Source organism: Nerophis lumbriciformis, linkage group LG25 (assembly GCF_033978685.3).
Source record: "Nerophis lumbriciformis linkage group LG25, RoL_Nlum_v2.1, whole genome shotgun sequence".
Classification (NCBI taxonomy): Eukaryota; Metazoa; Chordata; class Actinopteri; order Syngnathiformes; family Syngnathidae; genus Nerophis; species Nerophis lumbriciformis.
This window is the reverse complement of record NC_084572.2, coordinates 14,581,823-14,606,115: the sequence shown is the minus strand read 5'-3', so window position 1 is coordinate 14,606,115 and position 24,293 is coordinate 14,581,823. Positions and strand designations below refer to the sequence as shown.

General features: G+C 40.2%; 1 protein-coding gene and 1 long non-coding RNA gene across 3 annotated transcripts in view; one reads left to right on the top strand and one right to left on the bottom strand.

Annotated features, from left to right (window-relative positions):
* Positions 1-21,532, top strand: part of LOC140679816 (uncharacterized) — a 73,954-nt gene extending 52,422 nt beyond the window's left edge. The window contains exons 2-3 of the long non-coding RNA XR_012051165.1: positions 9,387-9,601; positions 21,389-21,532. This is a non-coding gene — a long non-coding RNA (uncharacterized lncRNA). The remainder of the gene's footprint in view (positions 1-9,386; positions 9,602-21,388) is intronic.
* nptxrb (neuronal pentraxin receptor b) lies at positions 392-22,231 on the bottom strand. 2 transcript variants are annotated; one of them, XM_072916064.1, is made up of 6 exons: positions 22,141-22,231; positions 21,362-22,064; positions 18,698-19,058; positions 13,560-13,801; positions 9,398-9,577; positions 392-3,446 (listed from the first exon to the last, which is right to left on the bottom strand). In XM_072916064.1, exons 2-6 carry the CDS (start codon positions 22,058-22,060, stop codon positions 3,201-3,203), a joined length of 1,728 nt encoding a protein of 575 aa, XP_072772165.1. In that variant the 5' UTR covers positions 22,061-22,064; positions 22,141-22,231; the 3' UTR covers positions 392-3,200. The 2 variants fall into 2 exon arrangements, with proteins under 2 accessions (XP_072772165.1, XP_072772166.1); XM_072916065.1 differs by having other exon boundaries at positions 18,764-19,058.
* Between the last annotated feature and the right edge of the window lie 2,062 nt (positions 22,232-24,293).

The window sequence follows — 24,293 nt, the reverse complement described above, 5'->3', positions numbered from 1 at the left end:
ATCTACTTCTAGTTTGCAATGCGGAGCATCTTTTGTTGCGCTTTAATTAATGCAATAAGCGCTGTGGGATTGCTCTCCCTCCCAAGTGCATCTGTATTTATGCGGATCATTATCTCTCAGCTTGTTTTGCTTGCACTTTGTGAGTCTTCTGCGTCCATCTGTTAGACACTATGCAAAAAAGCCAAATTAAAAACATGTATTTTTGGTGTTGCCGTCCATCTGGTTTGTCGAGGCTGGCTATATTAAATATATCCTCGGTGACAAGGAGGCCGAGAAAACAGGAGGAGGAAAGTTACACGTCTCAACGACGCCAGGAAATGTAGCGTGTGAGGCGGATAAGTGAATCATACCCGTCTTTGCATCAGTGACCACATAGCACGACAATGTCATCGTCATCATCATATGCAGTTTTATTTACGTTCATCCACCGATTTCACAAGAGCAATTGCATTAAAAAGGTGCAAAAAAAGACAACACTTAGAAGAACACGGGTAGAAGAAAACAATATATATTTTTAAGACTACCATTGAGGGCGTTTGAAGCCCAAACAGGCACTTGAAAAAACACAAAAAGAATGTGGGGATCATGGTACCAACGAGTATTACACAGCAGCACACACGCAAAAAAAATTGCAATGTTCCCGAGAACAAGGTTGAAATATTCCTTGTTTTATGACAGTCAGATTTTTGTTTTAAAAAATTGCAGGAAAAAAAGTTGGTCAAAAAGAAAAAAAATGTAAACTTTTTGGACGGGATATTATTTTAAGAATTTATTTATTTTAAGAATGTTATTTTACATTTTCTTGTTTTAAGATTATGTTACAAGAATAAATTGATAAGTAAAAAAAAACAAATCATAAAATTCAGGGGGGAAACAAAATGCTACTCATACAGCAATTTTTTTTTAAAAGTACAATTTAAAAAATATTAACAGTACTAGATAATTAGACAAAGTATAGAAAAAATTATAAAGTTATATATTTTTTAAACCTCAAAATATAAAAAAAATAAATTGTAACATTATGCAAATAATGCTATTAGTTTCTTAGTAAAATTATAATAAGAATTAGGCTTCATGTAAAAATAAGACCATGAAATAAAGGGAAAAAGTAGCATCACATAAAAAAATTGTAACATGACTATGCAGAGTTATTGTCATTGAAATTGTAATATTATATTGGCTCCAGCAAGAAGTTGCAAGAAGAAAACAAGTCGTAAATATACAAAGAAAAAGTATAATTCGGATTTGTCAATACTTGACATTAACTAAACATTTTTCATGCAATACATTTTTTTCGTTGCATATATTACAGAGTAATATTTTGACAGTATTCTCGTGTTTTTTGGGGGTTTTTCCAGTGTGGCCAAACACTCCTTGGTATCATGTAACGAGGTAAAGAAAGCATTTAGCGCAAAGTACACTTGACTACCGGTACACAGTGTTTTGTGTTGTTGTTCAGCTGGACAAAATAGGGATGAATCACTTTTCGTACATGTTCTTCTCATAAATCAAAAAATGTCCATGACGGAAAACAAAAACAAAATGGCTCCAGTCTTGTTGGAGACAACCACAGGATGTTAATAACAACGCGCTAACTAGCTTGCAGTTCAACTCCTGCTAAAATACGGAGTAAAACAAGAACGTTTTCCAAGCACAATGAAGATGAATTTCAATGTCATAGTGTGCCTTGGTGCTAATGCTGCTAGCTTGGCTTAGCACCTATGCTGAAACTACAATTCAAACTAGGGATGTGTCCGATAATAGCTTTTTGCCGATATCCGATATTGTCCAACTCTTTAATTACCGATACCGATATCAACCGATACCGATATATACAGTCATGGAATTAACACATTACTATGCCTAATTTGGACAACCAGGTATGGTGAAGATAAGGTCCTTTTTTAAAATATTAATAAAATAAAATAAGATAAATAATTAAAAACATTTTCTTGAATAAAAAAAGAAAGTAAAACAATATAAAAACAGTTACATAGAAACTAGTAATTAATGAAAATGAGTAAAATTAACTGTTAAAGGTTAGTACTATTAGTGGACCAGCAGCACGCACAATCATGTGTGCTTACGGACTGTATCCCTTGCAGACTGTATTGATATATATTGATATATAATGTAGGAACCAGAATATTAACAACAGAAAGAAACAACCCTTTTGTGTGAATGACGGTAAATGGGGGAGGGAGGTTTTTTGGGTTGGTGCACTAATTGTAAGTGTATCTTGTGTTTTTGTATGTTGATTTAATAAATAAATAAATAAATAAACGATACCGATAATTTAAAAAAAACGATACCGATAATTTCCGATATTACATTTTAAAGCATTTATCGGACATCTCTAATTCAAACACCAATGTACATTAGTACAAAATGCTAATGAATTACAGACTACGTATAATCTTTCCAAAAGAAGATAATCTCACATTTATTTGCCACATGAGTTACTTATTAAATATAAATATAAACGAAAAATGGCGACTTCAACACATTTGTATTGATTCACAGTTAATTGTGAAAGTGTTGAATAAATACATAAATATTACAGTTGGTCTTCATACTGTTGGTTGGATGGAATAAGTGATTTCTCATGTATTTCATTGACTTTGGCAAATGGACACTTACGCTGAGAACATACCTTTTACATGCAAATACACACATTCTGGTTTTAGCCAAGACACGATTTAATTTCATAGAGGTTTTTTGCGGTGTACAGTATGACATTAAGTGTTTATTTTAAACTCGGTTATTTCTCTACACGAAGCTTTTTGCAGGTCTACAAATTGTGTTAGCAAGGCTACATGACACAATAATACACCTTTACTGTATTATAGCCAACGACGGGAGCAACTTTTTCCATATAAAAGCTACAAGTACGCAGAACTGAACATTTTTTTTTCTCCAGAGAACACCTCAGCAGTTTCAGCACAAGCTACTGTACAATAAAGTGAATTAAGAACCTTGCTGTTCCTTAGCTTTACCTGCTAAGTCCCGACGAGTCCGGTATGGTTTAGTCGCCCCCGTTGACATCCACAAGGTTGCTGCTTCCACTAACCTCAGTCTTACTGCAGAACTAAATACAGCGACACGAAAAACTCGAAAGAACCGAATAGCTCCATCACGTTAGTGTGGTAATCCCCCCCCCGAAAAACACTTTATGCATGACTTAAACATGCCAGACTGTCTCACTGTTTAGGGCCCGCGGGGTTGGATCTCTGAGCAGCGTGGCACGGGTCTAAGGACTCCTTGGTGGCCCCGCCGTAGACGTCGACGTCCAGGTCGGTCCAGGGGGCGATGTTGCCGAGTACGGAGGAGCTGCACTCGGCCACGGCGGCCACTTCGGCGGGCTTCAAAACACGGTCCCACAGGTTGAACTGGGAGAGCTCCCCCACCAGGGCTTGGGAGGCGTCGAAACGTCCGCCCAGGGTGTCCTGTGATCGGGGAAAAAATTATAAACGTTATCATATTTTACACACACACACTGATCCCCGGGGTACTTCCGTCACTTTTTGGAAGTAGGGCGGTCGACCGACTAAACCGGGGGTCAGCAACCCATGGCTCTAGAGCCGCCCTAGTGGCTCCTTGGACCTCTTTCAGAGATGTGTGAAAATTGAAAAAGATGAAGAAAAAAATATATTTTTGTTTTAATATATTTTCTGTAGGAGAAGAAACATGACACAAACCTTCCTAATTGTTAGAAATCCCACTGTTTACATTACATGCTTCACTGAGGAGAGTATTTGGCAAGCACCGTTTTGTCCTTCAGCGATCCTTGAACTCATCGTAGTTTGTTTACATGTACAAATTTCTCCGATGCTTCCACAGAAAGACGTGTTTTATGCCACTCCTTTTTCTCATTTTGTCCACAAAACGTTTTATGCTGTGCGTGAATGCACAAAGGTGAGCTTTGTTGATTTTATTGATTTGCTGGAGTGCTAATCAGGCATATTTGGTCAATCCATGACTGCAAGCTAATCGATGCTTACATGCTATTTAGGCTAGCTGTATGTACACATTGCATCACTATGCCTCGTTTGTGGGTATATTTGAGCTCATTTAATTTCCTTTACTTATGTCCTCTGTGTATTTGATTTATATTACGATATGCGAAATGTTTACCTTAGCTAAAGCTAAATATTACTCAAATCTCATCCACCTCAACAAAAATGATCCTAAATTTTTGTTTAGTACAGTAGCATCGCTAACCCAACAAGGGACTCCTCCCAGTAGCTCCACCCACTCGGCAGATGACTTTATGAATTTCTTATTGACATGCTGCCGCTAGGCGACATCATACGCAAATACGGTGTTAGCTTTCACTGTTATGCTGATGACACCCAACTCTACATGCCCCTAAAGCTGACCAAACACGCCGGATTGTAGTCAGCTGGAGGCGTGTCTTAATTAAATTAAACAATGGATGTCCGCTAGAGATGCGCAGATAGGCAATTATTTCATCCGCAACCGCATCAGAAAGTCGTCAACCATCCGCCATCCATCCGATGTAACATTTGATCAGAACCGCACCCGCCCGTTGTTATATATCTAATATAGACGATGCAAGGCATTAGTGAGGTTATAAAGCTTTTGCCTGTTAAAGAAAGGAGACTGATTTAATGCAGCACAGACATTCGCGTGCCACGCTGTCACGACCCAGACGCACACCAGTGCGCAATCATATGGGAGCCGCGCTGAGCGCACCTCCAAGCGCGTCTCGCTGCCGGCGACGGCCGGGTATGGGCCCAACGCTCCAGCGCCATCCATTTTCAGGGCTAGTTGATTCGGCAGGTTGGTTGTTACACACTCCTTAGCGGGTTCCGACGTCCATGGCCACCGTCCTGCTGTCTATATCAACCAGGGTGAGCCCCACCCCTTTCGTGAGCGCACTGCGCGCGGAGTGACCCCTGTTACGCGCCCCCGGCAACAGGGGTGGCGGGCAGGTAAGCTGCGCGGGCGGAGCGCGCGGAGTGACCCCTGTTACGAGCCCCCGGCCACGGGGGTGACGGGCAGGTAAGCTGCTTACCTGCTGCGCGTGACGCCGGCCGCGGCGAAGGCGGACGAGGCGGGGTGTCGGTGCGGTGGGCGCGGTGGTGACCCTGGACGTGCGTCGGGCCCTTCTCGCGGATCGCCTCAGCTACGGCTCCCGGTGGGGCCCTCTCGGGGGAAGGGGCCTCGGTCCCGGACCCCGGCGAGGCGTCGGGGGCCTTCTCCGCTCCGTAAAAGTGTCCATCTCTTTTTTTTTTTTTCTTCTTTTGTGGCATATGCAGCAGGTGCCTGCTCGTTTTTCGTATGTGGGTAACAACATTTAACTATGTATATATATTTCCGAATTGGTTTAACTGTCACCGGCCTGAATCTATTTAAAATCTAATTTTTTTTTATTTCAACCGCCCGACCCGACCCGCGGATAAAATCGAATTTTTTTAAATTTCATCCGCCCGATCCGCGGATAATCCGCGGACTCCGCGGTTGTGCCCGCAAACCGCGCATCTCTAATGTCCGCTAACTTTTTGCAACTCAACACTAAGAAAACGGAAATGCTGATTATCGGTCCTGCTCAACACCGACACCTATTTAATAATACCACATTTGACAACCAAACAATTACACAAAGCGACTCGGTAAAGAATCTGGGTATTATCTTCGACCCAACTCTCTCGTTTGAGTCACACATTAAGAGTGTTACTAAAACGGCCTTCTTTCATCTCCGTAATATCGCTAAAATTTGTTCCATTTTGTCCACTAGCGACGCTGAGATTATTATTCATGCGTTCGTTACGTCTCGTCTCGATTACAGTAACGTATTATTTTCGGGTCTCCCTATGTCTAGCATTAAAAGATTACAGTTGGTACAAAATGCGGCTGCTAGACTTTTGAGAAGAACAAGAACGTTTGATCATATTACGCCTATACTGGCTCACCTGCACTGGCTTCCTGTGCACTTAAGATGTGACTTTAAGGTTTTACTACTTACGTATAAAATACTACTCGGTCTAGCTCCAGCCTATCTTACCGATTGTATTGTACCATATGTCCCGGCAAGAAACCTGCATTCAAAGAACTCCGGCTTATTAGTGATTCCCAGAGCCCAAAAAAAGTGTGTTCTGTACCGAGGATGTCGTTGTGGCTTGTGCAGCCCTTTGAGACTTTTGTGATTTAGGGCTATATAAATAAACAATGATTGATTGATTGATTGATATTTGCATGTCTCATGACACATTATCTGTATGTAATATTGGCTGCATTTCTCCTAGTTGTTTGTGTGTTGTGTTGTTCCAGACCACAGCAAACGTTACCTAACTCGCAAAGATTGTAATACATCCATTAGAAGAAGACAGCCTGCCGTTTCCTTTAACTTGGACACACGCATTTGTACCTTTGGCCATTCTGAGCCAGTAATTTCCAGAAGTGAGAAGCGTCCATGTTACTAATGATTTCCAATGTTGCAAAAATTAAAATTAAAATATAACATTTCTGTCAACCATGATTTTCGTCAGCCTTTGATAGTAGGTTTATTTAACTAATATAGACACGTATATCATGTGTTGCCTTCATTATAACACTTATATAAAGCTTTTAAATTTTTTGCGCCTCCAGACAGATTTTTATTTTTATTTTTGGTCCAATATGGCTCTTTCAACATATTGGGTTGCCGACCCCTGGACTAAACTAAGAAATAATTATCCAAGAGGAGAGGGTAGCAAGAAAACAATTACGTGTCTTCAGGTTTTACTACTGGGCTGTTGGTAAGGGGACAAATATCATACAAGAGGGTACTGTGGGCATCAAGAAAGAGTGCAGCAGCCAAGCAGAGACTGTGGAGTATAATAATGCTGCATCCAGCAATAGCTAAGACTAGCATTGTTAGTGTTGTATGCTCAAATATCACATTTACAATTGTAACGAAGAGGAGACTTAGGGCAGAAAGAAAATGGACCATTGTAGCAAAATGGAGACAGTGGAGAATAATCCTGCAGTGTCAACATGGACAGCTAAAATTAGCATGTGTTTATTTTTGTCACCTCTACATTTACAATAATCTGCTCGGTCAATGCTGCAAAAGTGGACCGTTTATCCGAAAAGAGACTGAGGGCAGCAGGACAATGGTCCACCACGGCCGAGTAGACACTCTGGACAATTGTATGTTGATGGCTGCTTCTGTTCATGGGAATGTTTGCCAAGAACTTCCTTGCAAAGTAATTGAAAGAACACAAGTAGATGAGAACTTCCATGGCTCCAACATTTTATGGGGCTTTTAAAAATGAGATTGGATGGCAGTGATGTTTATTTAGGGAAAATCATTTTTTATAAATATAAAAAATATACCGTATTTTTCGGAGTATAAGTCGCACCGGAGTATAAGTCGCACCTGCCGAAAATGCATAATAAAGAAGGAAAAAAACATATATAAATCTCACTGGAGCCCGGCCAAACTATGAAAAAAACTGCGACTTATAGTCCGAAAAATACGGTAATGTAAAATATAATGTAAAATATATATACATATATATATATATATATGTGTGTGTGTATATATATATATACATATATATATATATATATATATATATATATATATATATATATATATACACACACATATATATATATATATATATATATATATATATATATATATATATATACACACACATATATATATATATATATATATATATATATATATATATATATATATATATATGTGTATGTGTATGTGTATGTGTATGTATATGTATATGTGTATGTATATATATATGTGTATGTATATGTATATATATATATATATATATATATATATATATATATATATATATATATATATAAAATACTTCCCAAGTTCAAGACAGGGCAAATCTGCAATCTTCACATAACAAAAAGGGGATAATTGAGCATGTTAGAAAATGCCATGCAAGCCACACAATGACAATCACTGATCCCAACACTTTTACTCTAGTTGATAGGAATATTAATAATCGGATGTGACGCATTAAGGCTGAAGTGTGTGACTGGTGGGGGGAAAAGAGAGCGTGTGACTATTTGGCTAAGTTTGAACATGACAAGACCGTTAGGGGAGCAGCTATCGATTTTTATTTTTTTTTTAGTAATCGAGTAATTACTTTGTTCAATTAATCGGAAAACACACTGTAAAGCCACATTGCGTATTTTAGGGAAAATAGGGGTTTTGTCTGGATATTTTTAGTTTTTATTACTTACACTCGAACAAATAATCGAAGCGACAGAAGATTAATCGAAGCATTTTCTCTTAATTTAATTGATTCATCGTTGCGGCCCTAGAGACAAAAAAAAGGGTTCCTACCTGCTGAAACATCACATACATTCAGGGTCACTGAGAAGAAAGGTTGCCATCTTTGGGTAATTTTGATAAAAACTTCTCCTCTCCACTTTGGTAAGTCCTGTTTTAGCTTTATAAAATGCTCTTATCGTCGGTCTTCCGAAATTAAGTCTGCTCATGTGCAGTAGCATGGAATAGTCCATTGAGTGAGGAGGACAAGCCTTTTAATGTATTTTCAAGCGCAAGAATTAAGACAAAAAATTTTGGATTTTTTTTTTTGTTAAACAGCGTGGCACAGTTGGGAGAGTGGCCGTGCCAGCAACCTGAGGGTTCCTGGTTCAATCCCCACCTTCTACCAACCTCGTCACGTCCGTTGTGTCCTTGAGCAAGACACTTCACCCTTGCTCCTGATGGGTCGTGGTTAGGGCCTTGCATGGCAGCTCCCGCCATCAGTGTGTGAATGTGTGTGTGAATGGGTGAATGTGGAAATAGAGCTTTGAGTACCTTGAAGGTAGAAAAGCGCTATACAAGTATAACCCATTTACCATTTAAACAGAACTCAACTTTATTAATCGTTTTTTATGAGACATTTTGGGATCAATGGGAAATGTTTGCCCTAATGGTAAGTCCACCCCGGCAATGAGTGAGGTTTTTAGCTACCCAGAAAACTAAATCAAACTTCCTGTTGCTGCCCTGCTGCAGTTTGAAAACACTTTCTGGCTGCCATGTTGAAGAAATCGCAACCCGACACTAATTAGTCACGTAGCAGTCTCGCCAAACCGTAGGCTTTTCTTTTTTTACGTTCACAGTTTCCCCACACAAAGATGTCCTTGATCCTACCAACCATCGAGAAGATTGCACGTCTGTTTTCAGTAAATGTATGCAGCCAACAGACTTGAATAGAAGTAGGACAAAACAGGAATGTATCTTCTTGAATAGGTGAAGAGAGTCTGCTTACACAATAAATCGTTCGTCGGAGATGATTGATGTGCTCGCTGGTTCTTTGTTTACTTTAGAACAGACAGTTCTCGCAGCAGTTCATGCTAATTCAAAAAGACATCAATCTCTGTCCCAGCCTCGTCTCACCTGCTCCTGGCCCAGGATGAGCACTCCCCCCGGCTTGATCGGGTGCCAGGCGGCCAGGCCTTCACCCCTTCCCTTCATCTTGCCGCCCTGGTAGGCCTTCCACACGCCGTCCCTCAGGGTCCAGCTGACACAGATGTGCTGCCACTCGTCTTGAGGCAGAGACAACGGCAGCTGGGCCACCTGCCATGGACAGCATTAAAGGAGGTTAGCTTGGAAAGAAGTGAGACAAATGGGTGGGTTAGCCCTCAATTGCAGGCTGTCAGGTGTACTTGGGTGGGACAAACAGGGTGACACTACCTGCTCAGTGGCCTTCTGGTTAGAGTGTCCGCCCTGAGATCGGTTGGTTGTGAGTTCAAACCCCGGCCGAGTCATACCAAAGACTATAAAAATGGGACCCATTACCTCCCTGCTTGGCACTTATCACACATCAAGGGTTGGAATTGGGGGTTAAATCACCAAAATTATTCCCGAGCACAGCCACCGCTGCTGCTCACTGCTCTTCTCACCTCCCAGGGGGTGGAACAAGGGGATGGGTCAAATGCAGAGGTTTACTTCACCACACCTAGTGTGTGTGTGAGACTATCAGTGGTACTTTAACTAAATGGGGGTGAGGACTTAACACTGTGTGGGTTAGACAAACAGTGCAATCACCTGGCGGGAAGCGGGACAAAATTAGTGTTATTTGGGGACACCAGGTGGGACAAATGATTGCCATGCACTAACACACGGGTGTCAAACTCATTTTTAGCTCAGGGGCCGGACTATTAAAATCATGGCATTAAAACTAAAAAATAAAGACAACTTCAGATTGTTTTCTTTGTCTTACTTAGGCCAAAAATAGAACAAACACATTCTGAAAATATTACAATAAAAATATTGAAAAAAATACCGGCAGAGGTAAAGTTTAGATCCATGAAGGAAAGAATGAATGTTTATAACTGAATACATTTACATATGCATAAAAATGTGTTTTCTTTTGTTTTACTTTCTTTTTATGAATCAAGTAACATTTATGACAACCTTTTTCCAAAACACAATATAGAATGTGAGATATAACAGGATAACGCATACATTTATCATTTGTTTTCAAAATGGTTACAAAAAAGCGGGACCCCAAACATGTACTGTGGCATTCCATTTTTATGACTTGATGGGGTCCCTGGGATCCCATTTCGGACATTCCTAGCGCCAACACTGATGGAGTATTGGTGCGTGCAATACAGCAGCAGGCGGCTGTGGCCTGCGGGCCGGTTCTAATACTAATCAAATATCATCCCAGGGGCCATAAATAATTCATTCATTCATTACCAACCAAGGTGCGGGACAATCAGGGTATCCAGGGGTGTTAACGTGGAGGGGTGAGTGGAGATGTCATATGCATACTTGCCAACCCTCCCGATTTTTCCGGGAGACTCCCGTATTTCAGTGCCCCTCCCGAAAATCTCCCGGGGCAACCATTCTCCCGGATTTCTCCCGATTTTCACCCGGACAACAATATTAAGGGCGTGCCGTGATGGCACTGCCTTTAGCGTCCTCTACAACCTGTCGACGCGTCCCCTTTTTCACTATACAAACAGCGAGCCGGCCCAATCACATGTTGTATGCGGCTTCTGCATACACACGAAAGTGACTGCAGGACATACTTGATCAACAGCCATACAGGTCACACTGAGGGTGGCCGTATAAACAACTTTAACACTGTTACAAATATGCGCCACACTGTGAACCCACACCAAACAAGAATGACAAACACATTTCGGGAGAACATCTGCACCGTAACACAACAGAACAAATACCCAGAACCCCTTGCAGCACTAACTCTTCCGGGCTACAATATACACCCTCGCTACCACCAAACCCCGCCCCCCACAACCCCGGCCACCTCAACCCCGCCCCCCACACCTCAACCCCCCCAATCTCACGAATTCGAAAGTCTCAAGGTTGGCAAGTATGGTTATATGTAAGTTATAAAAACGACAACATAAATGTTGATATAAAATTGATAAACCTGTCAAAGTTCAAAAATAAAGTTGCTTGAATCAAATGAAAAATGTGACGACCTCGACCCCTTTCAAAAATACAAAATGGTTCGTTCCACCTGAATAGCAAAAAACCTAGCATAACACTTCACCTCATACCATCACTTTACACACAGACCCAACATTTTGAAATTATGATTAATAGAAATTCCGAAATGTGATTAATATATTTTTTTAATTAATCATTTGACAGACATAATGATACTGTAATGTTGATGTATTATTAGGAGTCATATTATCCACTGATGGTAAATCCTATGTGAATCAGCTAATCGCTACTTTACACTCTGAAGTAACGTACAACTTGACACATTTATTATAATCACATTTTAGTGACTAATGACAGGTTATGTGACTATTTGAAATCATTCTAGCCTATTTATAATGAATTTTGGCACCAATATACAGTACAGGACACACCTTCTCATTTCAATGCGTTTTCTTTATTTTCATGACTACATTGTCACTGAAGGCATCAAAACTATGACACCTGTGAAGTGAAAACCCTTTCAGGTGACTACCTCTTGAAGCTCATCGAGAGAATGCCAAGAGTGTGCAAAGCCATAATCAGAGCAAAAGGTGGCTATTTTGAAGAAACTAGAATATAAAACATGTTTTGTTATTTCACCTTTTTTTGTTAAGTACATAACTTCACATGTGTTCATTTATAGTTTTGATGCCTTCAGTGACAATCTACAATGTAAATAGTCATGAAAATAAAGAAAACCCATTGAATGAGAAGGTGTGTGCAAACTTTTGGCCTGGTTGTATATATCGTTTAAACAAAACCATATGTGTGAATGCTCCAAAGCATTCACACATTTGGTTTTCTACACCAAAATGCATCTATTTATTAAACCTCTTCAACTTCTTCTTCTTCTCCAGATTTTGGCGCGTTCTACCTTCCACATTTTTCACCCGATTCAAACCGTTCCAACTTCAAACTGTTCAGCCTATTCGGAATCGCGGGCTTTCCCTTGCCAATTTCCAAAAATTCCCAGATTTTCCAGAATTCCAGGTTTTCCGGGACATGTTTCCCATTCAAAATGAATTGGCCATTTTTCAACCTTTCACCATTTCCACATTTTTCAACCTATTCAAACTATTCCACCTTCAACACATTCCACCATCCTGGAAATTTAAAATATAATTTTTCCAAGTTCAAAAAAATTCCAGGATTTTCCAGAATTCCCAAAGCCCTATTTCCACCCTTTTTTCTGGCGACTACTCCTTCCACATTTGTCAACGCATTTCAACCATTCCACCGTCAAAACATTCCTCTTAATCATGACAAAAAACAAAGTTGTTTTTTGAACAGGAAAAATTCCCGGTTTTCCCGAAATTCCGTAATACCATTTTTCAATTCAGCATTTTACCACTTCAACATTTCTCGACCGATTTGAAAAATTCCAACACCAACCATTTCAACTCATTCAGACCATTCAAGTTTCCTGAAATTCCCATTGAAATCAATGGGACATTCTTCAAAGTTCCACAACTCCCACATTTTTCATCTGATTCAAACTGTTCCAACTTCAAAATATCCAGCCTGTTTGGGAAATGTGTGTTCTACTTCAACAATTCTAAAAAAAATTCCAGGATTTCAGGTCAACTTCAGCATTGGAGCATTCACATGTACGCAATTCCTTCAGGAATTGCCTCATCTAGATATTTTATATTGAACTTTTTTTTACATGTGTTTAGAAAAGCTAGTTTCAATTAAATTCATGCACGGTTTTTTGGTGCAAGTAAACATTTAATGTGTGAATGGGGCGGAAACGTTGGGTTTGGTTCGAGACCCTTCAGGAGTGATGATCTTGTGTGATGACTGTATTATGATGATAGTATATATCTGATAGTATATATCTGGATCATGAATCAACTTAAACAAGTTGAAAAACTTATTTGGGTGTTACCATTTAGTGGTCAATTGTACGGAATATGTACTTTACTGTGCAACCTACTAATAAAAGTCTCAATCAATCAAAAAGTCTGTGTATGGGGGCCCAGAATTTGGTGCTATGCCCCTGGGGATATTACTTAACACTGGGTGAGACACCTTCCACGAAGTGGGATAATTTGGGTGCTCACTTGACATTAGGCGGCTGAAGCGAGCATGTTACCTTGTCGTTGATTAGCAGCTCCACAGGGTTGTGGACCCCCTGCAGCAGCACCAGCTCGTTAGGCTGCCCGGGCACCGAGTAAGAGAAAGGGGTTCCTATGCCTCCTTCTTTGGCCTTCAGCCACACACAGGCGGTGAAGGCGTACATCTCTGTGATCTCCTTCCTCACCAGGCCGTACATGTAGTTGGTCCGCATGGGGAAAGACAGGACGAAGCCGTCCGGGAACGACGGCTCTGTGAGCGCTTATGGAGAGAGAAGGGGGAGAAAGCGGGGGGAAGGTTTCATCAAAACTGCAGCGAAAGTGTAGATCATTGATTTTTTAAACTGTGGTTCATGAAATTCTGGTAGTACGCACCAAATTCTAAGTCCACATACACAATATGTTTACGTGCATTAAAAAACAAGATATTGCATGGATCAGCTTTTTGAAACACGTGTAAAAAAAACTTAATTGTTTGACTTTTTAAAGATGGGATTAACATATCTAGAACATATCTCAACAAACCACCTAATTTGGTTTTGAACAGGGGTTAGTGCATGAGCCTCACAATACGAAGGTCCTGAGTTCAATCCCGGGCTCGGGATCTTTCTGTGTGGAGTTTGCATGTTCTCCCCGTGACTGCGTGGGTTCCCTCCGGGTACTCCGGCTTCCTCCCACCTCCAAAGACATGCACCTGGGGATAGGTTGATTGGCAACACTAAATTGGCTCTAGTGTGTGAATGTGAGTGTGAATGTTGTCTGTCTATCTGTGTTGGCCCTGCGATGAGGTGGCGACTTGTCCAGGGTGTACCCCGCCTTCCGCCCGAATGCAGCTGAGATATGCTCCAGCACCCCCCACGACCCCAAAAGGGACAAGCGGTAGAAAATGGATGGATGGATGGGGGAAAAAAAGTGCCGACAAATTCCATATAAAGTGGTCATAATATGAAACTAAATAATAATATTACCTGTCATTATTTTACTGAAATATTAGTATAAATGTTAAGTTTTCCTTTACGTCAGAGGGTAAAGTAAAGTGTGCTGGCATGGCTCAGATGGTAGTGCGGGTTCAAATCTAGCTTTTCGCTGTCTATGGTGCCCTTGGGCAAGACACTTTAGCCACCTTGCTCCCAGGTGTATGAATATAGGTGGTCGGAGCCACGCTTCCATCAGTCTATCTCAGGGCAACTGTGGCCACAAATGCAGCTTACCACCATCAATATGTGAATGTGGAGTCAATGTCTCAGTTCACTGTAAAGCACTTTTAAGTGTTTAGAAAAGGACTATATAAATATAATCTATTATTATTAGAGACTAGCTGATTCACATAGGATTATCATCTGTAGATAATATGAATCATATTAATGAACCATTAATATAATTATGTCAGTGCATATCATTGAGGTCAAGTCTACGCCCATGTCTTTATAGAAACAAAGTGATGCCTCTGTTTCTAACTTTAATGAAGGGTCCTTGAACACACCACAGTTATGGACAATGAGATGCAAACATTAAAACTTGGACAAAACCTTCTTCTGTGCATATTTTTCAGGGGTCCAAGAATTATTTTATTAAACAGATAACCAATCCTAGGTGTAGTTCTGTTAGGTACCAATCGTATATATGGAAACACTGGTATCCCTGCCTTTTATAGAATGTGTAGATGCATTTTTAAAGTATATATATATATATATATTTTATTTTTATTGCTGCTTTTCTTTATTTATTAGATGCCTTTTTACTGAATATGCACAAGCACTGTTTTTAATAGTATGTGATAATGCCTTTTATACAAACCCTGTTTCCATATGAGTTGGGAAATTGTGTTAGATGTAAATATAAACGGAATACAATGATTTGCAAATCCTTTTCAACCCATATTCAGTTGAATATGCTACAAAGACAACATATTTGATGTTCAAACTGATAAACATTTATTTTTTTGCAAATAATCATTAACTTTAGAATTTGATGCCAGCAACACGTGACAAAGAAGTTGGGAAAGGTGGCAATAAATACTGATAAAGTTGAGGAATGCTCATCAAACACTTATTTGGAACATCCCACAGGTGTGCAGGCTAATTGGGAACAGGTGGGTGCCATGATTGGGTATAAAAACAGCTTCCCATAAAATGCTCAGTCTTTCACAAGAAAGGATGGGGCGAGGTACACCCCTTTGTCCACAACTGCGTGAGCAAATAGTCAAACAGTTTAAGAACAACGTTTCTCAAAGTGCAATTGCAAGAAATTTAGGGATTTCAACATCTACGGTCCATAATATCATCAAAAGGGTCAGAGAATCTGGAGAAATCACTAAACGAAAGCGGCATGGCTGGAAACCAACATTGAATGACCGTGACCTTCGATCCCTCAGACGGCACTGTATCAAAAACCGACATCAATCTCTAAAGGATATCACCACATGGGCTCAGGAACACTTCAGAAAACCACTGTCAGTAACTACAGTTTGTCGCTACATCTGTTAAGTGCAATTTAAAGCTCTACTATGCAAAGCGAAAGCCATTTATCAACAACATCCAGAAACGCCGCCAGCTTCTCTGGGCCCGAGATCATCTAAGATGGACTCATGCAAAGTGGAAAAGTGTTCTGTGGTCTGACGAGTCCACATTTCAAATTGTTTTTGGAAATATTCGACATCGTGTCATCCGGACCAAAGGGGAAGCGAACCATCCAGACTGTTATCGACGCAAAGTTCAAAAGCCAGCATCTGTGATGGTATGGGGGTGCATTAGTGCCCAAGGCATGGGTAACTTACACATCTGTGAAGGAACCATTAATGCTGAAAGGTACATAAGGTTTTGGAACAACATATGCTGCCATCTAAGCGCCGTCTTTTTCATGGACGCCCCTGCTTATTTCAGCAAGACAATGCCAAGCCACATTCAGCACGTGTTACAACAGCGTGGCTTCGTAAAAAAAGAGTGCGGGTACTTTCCTGGCCCGCCTGCAGTTCAGACCTGTCTCCCATCGAAAATGTGTGGCGCATTATGAAGCGTAAAATACGACAGCGGAGACCCCGGACTGTTGAACGACTGAAGCTCTACATAAAACAAGAATGGGAAAGAATTCCACTTTCAAAGCTTGAACAATTAGTTTCCTCAGTTGCCAATCGTTTATTGAGTGTTGTTAAAAGAAAAGGTGATATAACACGGTGGTGAACATGCCCTTTCCCAACTACTTTGGCACGTGTTGCAGCTATGAAATTCTAAGTTAATTATTATTATTATTATTAGCAAAATATTTTTGAGAGGAGACTTGGTGCAAAAAGAAAACCCTAAATATGGAACAACCTCATTATAATAATGCCAGCCAGCCTATTAATGAATCCTAATTTTTAGCTATATTTTAACACTGACACAACTTTGTTATTATGGATGTAACGATATGAAAATGTCATATCACAGTTATCGTTACCAAAATTATCACGGTTATAATTATTATTGTGGTATTGTTGAATATCCTCAAAAAGTACAAACTAAGTTAAAAAAAACTTGGTAAAAAGATTTTTTACCAACTAAAATAAATGCACACTTTTAGAAAACCCACTATTTTGCATGTTTTGTGTTTCTTATGCTTCACTGATGAGTGTTTGTCTTAGTATTTTATCGCCTTTAATGGCTAAGCCTCTATTGTTTTAAATATCGGTTTGTACAGTAGCACTTAAAGATGTATCAAAATGAAAAGTGTGTCACAAATAAAATCGTATTATTTCTGGCGGGTGTTAAAGTGTCCTACTCTGTTCAGCGGTCCTTGAACGCATCGTAAAAACACCTCCGTCTTGTATTCCTCCGAGTATATATCGATCACAGCTAGTAGGTTCAATGTGCACGATTAATAGCTTAGTTCAGTGGTCCCCAGACTAAGGCCCGCGGGTCAGATACGGCCCGTCAGCGTCCAAAATCCGGCCCGCGGGTAGTCCCAGGTAAAAAAAATTTTAAAAAAATTAAATATTTTTATTTTTTATTATCTGTCCTTTCGAGCCCATCTATCAATCCATTTTCTACCGCTTGTTACTCTCGGGGTCTCCTAGCCGCTCAAGCAAATCATATTGTTTAAAAATGCATTTTCCCATCGATAACGCAAACCGGCAAGTGCACGCTCTTTCAGTCATTTAGTGCACGAGGGAAAAAAATGTTGAAATCGTTGGGGAAACGTAAAATGGACTCTGTAGAGCAGTGGTTCTTAACCTTGTTGGAGGTACCAAACCCCACCAGTTTCATATGCGCATTCACCGAACCCTTCTTCAGTGAAAAAATAAATAAAAAATTTCAAATTCAAGACAAAGTTATATGTTTTTGGTAACACTTTAGTATGGGGAACATATTCTAAGTAACAAAGACTTAATTTAGAGTTATTTGGTTAGGGTGAGGGTTAGGGCCAGGGTTAGAGGGTTAGGGTTATAATAAGGCCATGCCGAATAAGGCATTAAGGTCAGGGTTAGAGGGTTAGGGTTATAATAAGGTCGTGCCGAATAAGGCATTAATAAGTACTTAATAATGACTAGTTAAGAGCCAATATGTTACTAATTTGCATGTTAATAAGAAACAATTTTAATGGTGAATTTGTTCCCCATACTAAAGTGTTACCATGTTTTATTACTGGTGCACAAAATCAACCGTGCATGAACATCACTTTGTTCAAAGAACAAAACCAACACAGTGCATAAACTCACAACAAATTACACACCTGCAAATCAGTGTGAATTCTGCTGTTGCCGTATCAGTAATACGCCGATAGGGAGAAGTTTTTATTTACACGATGAGTCGGGTGTGTTTTGACCTCCGCCGAACCCCTGAGCCCGACTCACCGAACCCCTAGGGTTCCATCGAACCCCGGTTAAGAATCACTGTCGTTTCTTTTGTTCAGTCTAAGAAAAAGGCAGTTTGTCTAATCTGCAATGAGACAGATATATATATATATATATATATATATATATATATATATATATATATATATATATATATATATATATATATATAGACTTTATTCAAGTGCAGTTATCAATCAAGGTTATTCGATCATTTAACTTTAAAACACCAATACTAGGAGTTTTACCACGGTTATCATTATTACCGTTTATCGTTACATCCCTACTAATTACACACTATAATTATTTGTCGGCTATTTAATCACTCACTGTGCTCCAGCTCTGTAACACGGTGGTTGGCCGTGTCGATGCCCTGGTTGATCTTCTCGTACTGACCCTGCGTCTCCTTCCTCATGGCCTGCCGCTCCTTCTCTAGCATTTTAATCTTCCTCTCCAGCTCGCCCTCCAGGTCCTCCACCCTCCATGGGCCCTTCCCACGGCCAAGTGGCCCCTTGGTGGAAGGTTTAGGGGCGGGGCGGCGAGCCCCGGAGCCTGGCGGTGCTGCTGCTGCAGGTGCGGGCGCAGGGGAGACGACGCCTCCGGTGGGAGCTGTGGGAGGCTTGGCTGCCTGGCCGCTGCTCATTCCTGGGGTCGTGTCAGTGAGGTTCAAGGCTGCTGGGCCAATCTCTGCCTGGAAGAAGAGAAATATATGAGCGGAAACAAAGTATTAGGACACTTTCTACAAAATGTGAGGATTTGCAAAGTCACTAGGAAAGGAAACGCAGATCAATAGCATTGGCTTATTGATTAGCAAAGCTTCTTTGAACATAAAGCATTAACAGGAGGAGGAGATGAGTAACATTTACAGAGTTGCTGAGACAAGGATTGACTGCAAGAAGGAAAACCATGGAAGTGTTTTTTTGTATTCATAAGGTCTCAGCCCACACGTAAGACTGTGAGAAGTTGACCTATCTCTTCTCCTCTCAACCTGGCCAGCTTCATCTTTTATTTATGCCCTTCTTTCCTGCAGAGAGAGCCAGGGAGGAGAGATGATGCTGTCACGGTAGGGGTGAAGGGTGTGGGTGGCAGCCAATTTCTCTTGACTTGTGTCACGATTTTGGTCACAGTGATTTTTTTTCAGGGGCTACAGGAAGCAATGACTAACTATCTGTCATATTCAGTATTTAGTCATTAGCATTTTTAATGTAATACACTTAATATCGGCACACACTGGACAGAGAGTAATCCAATGCATAAAAAAAGTGCCCTTATTAAAGAATATAATGTTCAAAAGAATGTGATATTGTTTGCATTGATATTTCTAATATTTTGGTGTTCAGCCTGATGAGAGGGCCAAGATGAAAAAAAAAACTTTAAAACAAATGTCTTAGAAAAATATATCACTCTTGAATCAACACCAGTAGTCAATACTATTACATAATAATGGAAGTATAAGTGTTTGTATATGGTATATTATTGGTACAAATGTTTAACCAACACATGTACAGGGATATTTCACAACTGTTTGTCTATGTCTTTTCTGTGTATATATTTGAACAGTGTTTATGTTGTGTGCAAGGTGTATTATAAGTCAAAGTTAAAGTACCACTGATAGACATTTTTCCTCTGCATTTGACCCATTCCGTTATTCTCCCCCTGGGAGGTGAGGGGAGCAGTGAGCGGCAGCGGTGGCCACGCTCGGGAATCATTTTTGGTGATTTAACCCCCAATTCCAACCCTTAATGCTGAGTGCCAAGCAGGGAGGTAATGGGTCCCATTTTTATAGTCTTTGGTATGACTCGGCCGGGGTTTGAACTCACGACCTACCGATCTCAGGGCGGACACTCTAACCACAAGGCTAATATGTTATATAATATTATATAACATAATATTATATTATATATACATACTATATGTTATATAATATGTTGTGTAAAGGAAATTTCATATTTCTGTGAAGCTCATATTGTATTTGAGATTGTTTATAGGCGAAATAAGTGCTCAATTTTAGCCTAAACCCTTTCAGTCTGTAAAATTGTCAATTTATGAAGTAAAACTGTTTTGTTTATTTCGTCGACCACTGACCGAAGAAATAATAAACTAAACTAAAAAACTATTGAAAAAAAATCCTCTTTTTTGGACCAGCACCTATAGAGACTACTAAACTTTAATTTTAAGCTCAAAACAGGAAATGAGCAATTTTGAATGAATAAAAAAAAAATGTGTACGATCTATGATTCCTTACAAATAACTGACAATGCAATGGAATGGGAGATGACTGTTATATTCCTCTGCGCAGGAGCACTTTCAGTAAGTCGGCCTGGTCAGTAAGGAGCGCAAATGTGTGGAACTCAGTACCTGAGGAGGTTAAACTGGTCACAACATACAAGGCTTCACAAAATTTTTTTAAAATGTGGCTTATAAACACCTAAAGCTGCCAGCACTAAAAGATGAGCCTGTTTTGATGCTAAGATAAATGTTATGTGGTGATGTTGTATTTTATTTTTTATCATATTGTATATATATTGTGTGCTTTTTCTTTTTTTCTCTCTAAATTGTAATAATACTGCCTTTTTTACATCATGGCCAGGGGACTACAGATGAAAACTAGCCTTCTGGCTAATTCTGGCTTTTTTAACCATGTGTAGTCATGTGTTTTATGAAATGGCATTGTCCCCTTTGAAATAAATGTATCTAATCTAATCTTTTTTTCCTAGTAAAACAGATTATTTGCTGGAAAATGTACAAAAAAAACTACTCCAAAATGTAACAACAAAATAAAAAATAATCTAGTCCCATTATTTACTGTGGTATACAGTATTTAAATTTTTCCCAGACTTTTAAAATGCATACAGTATTTAAATTGTTTTTCTAAACTTTTAATATATCCATCCATCCATCCATTTTCTACCGCTTATTCCCTTTAATATATTTACACTGTAAATAATATATTGGCAAGTAGAGTTGTAGTAGAACCAACAGGTCGTGGCTTACCTCCAGCTTCTCAATGCGGTCTTTCAGGTCCATGATGGCCCGGGCAAGCTCCTCCACAGCGCGGGCTGTTTGCAGCTGAGAGGCCGACGAGGAACTCACATCATCCCCGGCCATGACCTTCCGGTTGCCGTTCCAAACCCCGATGCTCCTCTCCGGGCCGGGCCTGTCATCCTCCAGGTCTCTCTCGCACTCGCTCAGCTTCCCCGTCAGCTCCCGGATGGTCCTCTGGTCCATGAGGATCTGGTCGTTCTGCTGCATGACCATCTGCCGGAGCTCTTCCGCCGTTGTGCTGAGGGACGTCCAGTCATCGGCCAAGGGGTCGTCCGCCAGCGGCTGCTGCGCGTCTTTACCCGTGCACTCACCCAGCGGTACCGGCGTGCAGATCAAGCGGCTGTAACTGAACGCCTTTCCCGAGCCTCGGCCGCTCTCCTCCCCGAGGTTGAGCTCGTTCAGACTGGGGACCCCCAAGCCGATACCGCCGAGCCCGTTCTCGCCATCGTAGGAGTCCGCGCCGTGTAAAGCACCGAGCGGCCCCGCGTGCGCTACCGAGCTGGGCTCCGGGAGCGTCTCCGAGGCGAGGGTGCCGTTGTCGCCGAGAGAGACTGCGCGTTTGCGGGGGTACACGCTGGCGAAGATGCAGATGACGGCGCCGAGGAAGGCCAGGGAGCCGGCGCCCACCAGGACCACCATGAACTTCATGACGCTGAGGAGACGGAGCACGGTAAAAATGACATTTCAGAAAAAATTGACGCAAATGTTTGTAATATACTGGCACTTACGGAAGAGTCTTTCTGGGATGTTGTGTACTATTGCTGGCACCGGGCAGTCAGCACTGGAGATGCTCGGTCGCTGGTCGTGTTGCTAAGCTGCTCTCCCCGTGTGTTGCCATAGAGACCGCAAGAGGATGAGGAGGCGGAGCCAAGCTCTGCCTATGCGTCAGTCGCAGCAGGCAGGCAGGCAGGCAGGCAGGCTGCGATGAACTTCCAGCAGTGTGAACAAACAAGGCAGTGATGGATCAATGTGTGTGTGTGTGCGTGTGTTCTTGTATTTCTACCCTTTTTGAGACACCAACAAGGAAAAGTACCTTCCATATGAGGACCGGTGAACAAGTTAGGACATAAATCATGGTCCCAATACGGAAAACCATTGCATCTAATAGAGAATGTCTCATTTGCACCCCTGGTGGTGAAATCTATCAAAATTAGGGTGGTACCAAAAAGGAACGATTTTTTTCAAATTGACTGTGTGTCGCTTCTAAAAGTGCTCCCCCTCTGGTCAACATATGAAATAACAAGTGTGTGTAAAAATTTGAAATGCTCCCCCTCTGGTCAACATATGTAATAACAAATGCGTGTAAGATATAGAAATGTGCCCCCTTTTGGACAAAATTAAATAAAAAAAAAAAATGTATATAGAGAAATAACTTGAAGTAAATAATGAAGATTAAAAACCAATTACAAACAAAACAAATGAACTAAAAAGTATTTTACTCACAATGTGTTGACTTTTTTCTTATAAAATTGGGAACAATTTCTCATGTTCTTTCTGTTTCTGTAACATTGCAGTATTTTCTGGTAAAATTATTACTTTTTGATGTAAAATTAATACTTTTTAATGCAAAATGGTGACATTTGTCATAAAATTCTGACTTTTAGCACAATATTGCCAATTTTTTTGTTCTTGTAAAATAGTGACATTTTTTTAAGTAAAATTATGACTTGTCAGAATTTTGCCAAGTAAAATTTCGATTATTATTATAATATTGCCAACATTTTAAAGTTTTCTTATAAAATTAAGACTTTTGTCGAGTAAAATTACGACTTTTCATAAAATTGCCAAAATGTTTTCTTGTAAAATTGCGCCTATATTAAGTAAAATTCCAACTTTTAGCATATTATTGCACAAATGTTCAGTTTTTCTTGTAAAATTTTGACTTGCGTTGAGTAAAATTACGACTTTTATTATAATACTGCCAAAATTCAAGTTTTTCTTGTGAAATTGTCACCATTTTCTTGTGAAATTCCAACTAATTTTTCACAACAAGCTATTTTATATTTGCACAGTATGTATATATTATTAATGTTGTAAATACAAATCTTTATATATCTAGAAAGGGTGGTCCTAAAGAGGTAGGCATTTTTCAGAAATCTTTATATATCTAGAAAGGGTGGTCCTAAAGAGGTAGGCATTTTTCAGAGGTCTCAAGAAGGTGACGAATACAAGAGTGTGTGTGTGTGTGTGTGTGTGTGTGTGTGTGTGTGTATAACAGGATATGGAGTGCAGAAAAGGTGAGGATGAACTGTAACATTGCAGACTTTTCTATTTGTGGTGAGGCTGCTGCATTTTTCCTCCAACCAATAACAGCCTTATGAAAAGAATGAGGAGAAAAAAAGATGTATATATGCACACACATGTACATATATGGTAAGCCAAATATGAAATAAATTGCATATATTTTCTTCAACAAGCTAATTGATTTCTTTACTAAAACTCCCCAAGTGAGACAAGATTAATAAACAATAATAAGCCACATTCACATTTCTCAGGAAACGGAATAAATCAATTGCTTTGTACTCCCGGAAAAACAAGCTATAGAGGAGGCAGGGAAAAAAAAAATGTAGATATTAGCGAACCCTCGAGTTGACTGAATGGAAGACAATTGAACATGATTCAAGCATTGACTCGGAAGGTCTCTATTGATTCCAAGAAGCCGATACTGAGAAGTCATAGGGGAGCTATTGTGGGGAAGTGGGGTGTTAACGGTGAATAGTCTGCCAGGCTTTGAAGGGGTTGTCATGGTGACATATGAGAATAGCTTTATTAGAGGGGTCTCAAGACTGTTGTAAGTGGTAGTATAGACCGTCTTTAATGTTGACGAATGAACACTGCAGACACAGGTGGCCTCTTAGTAATGTTGCCGTCAAGCGGTACG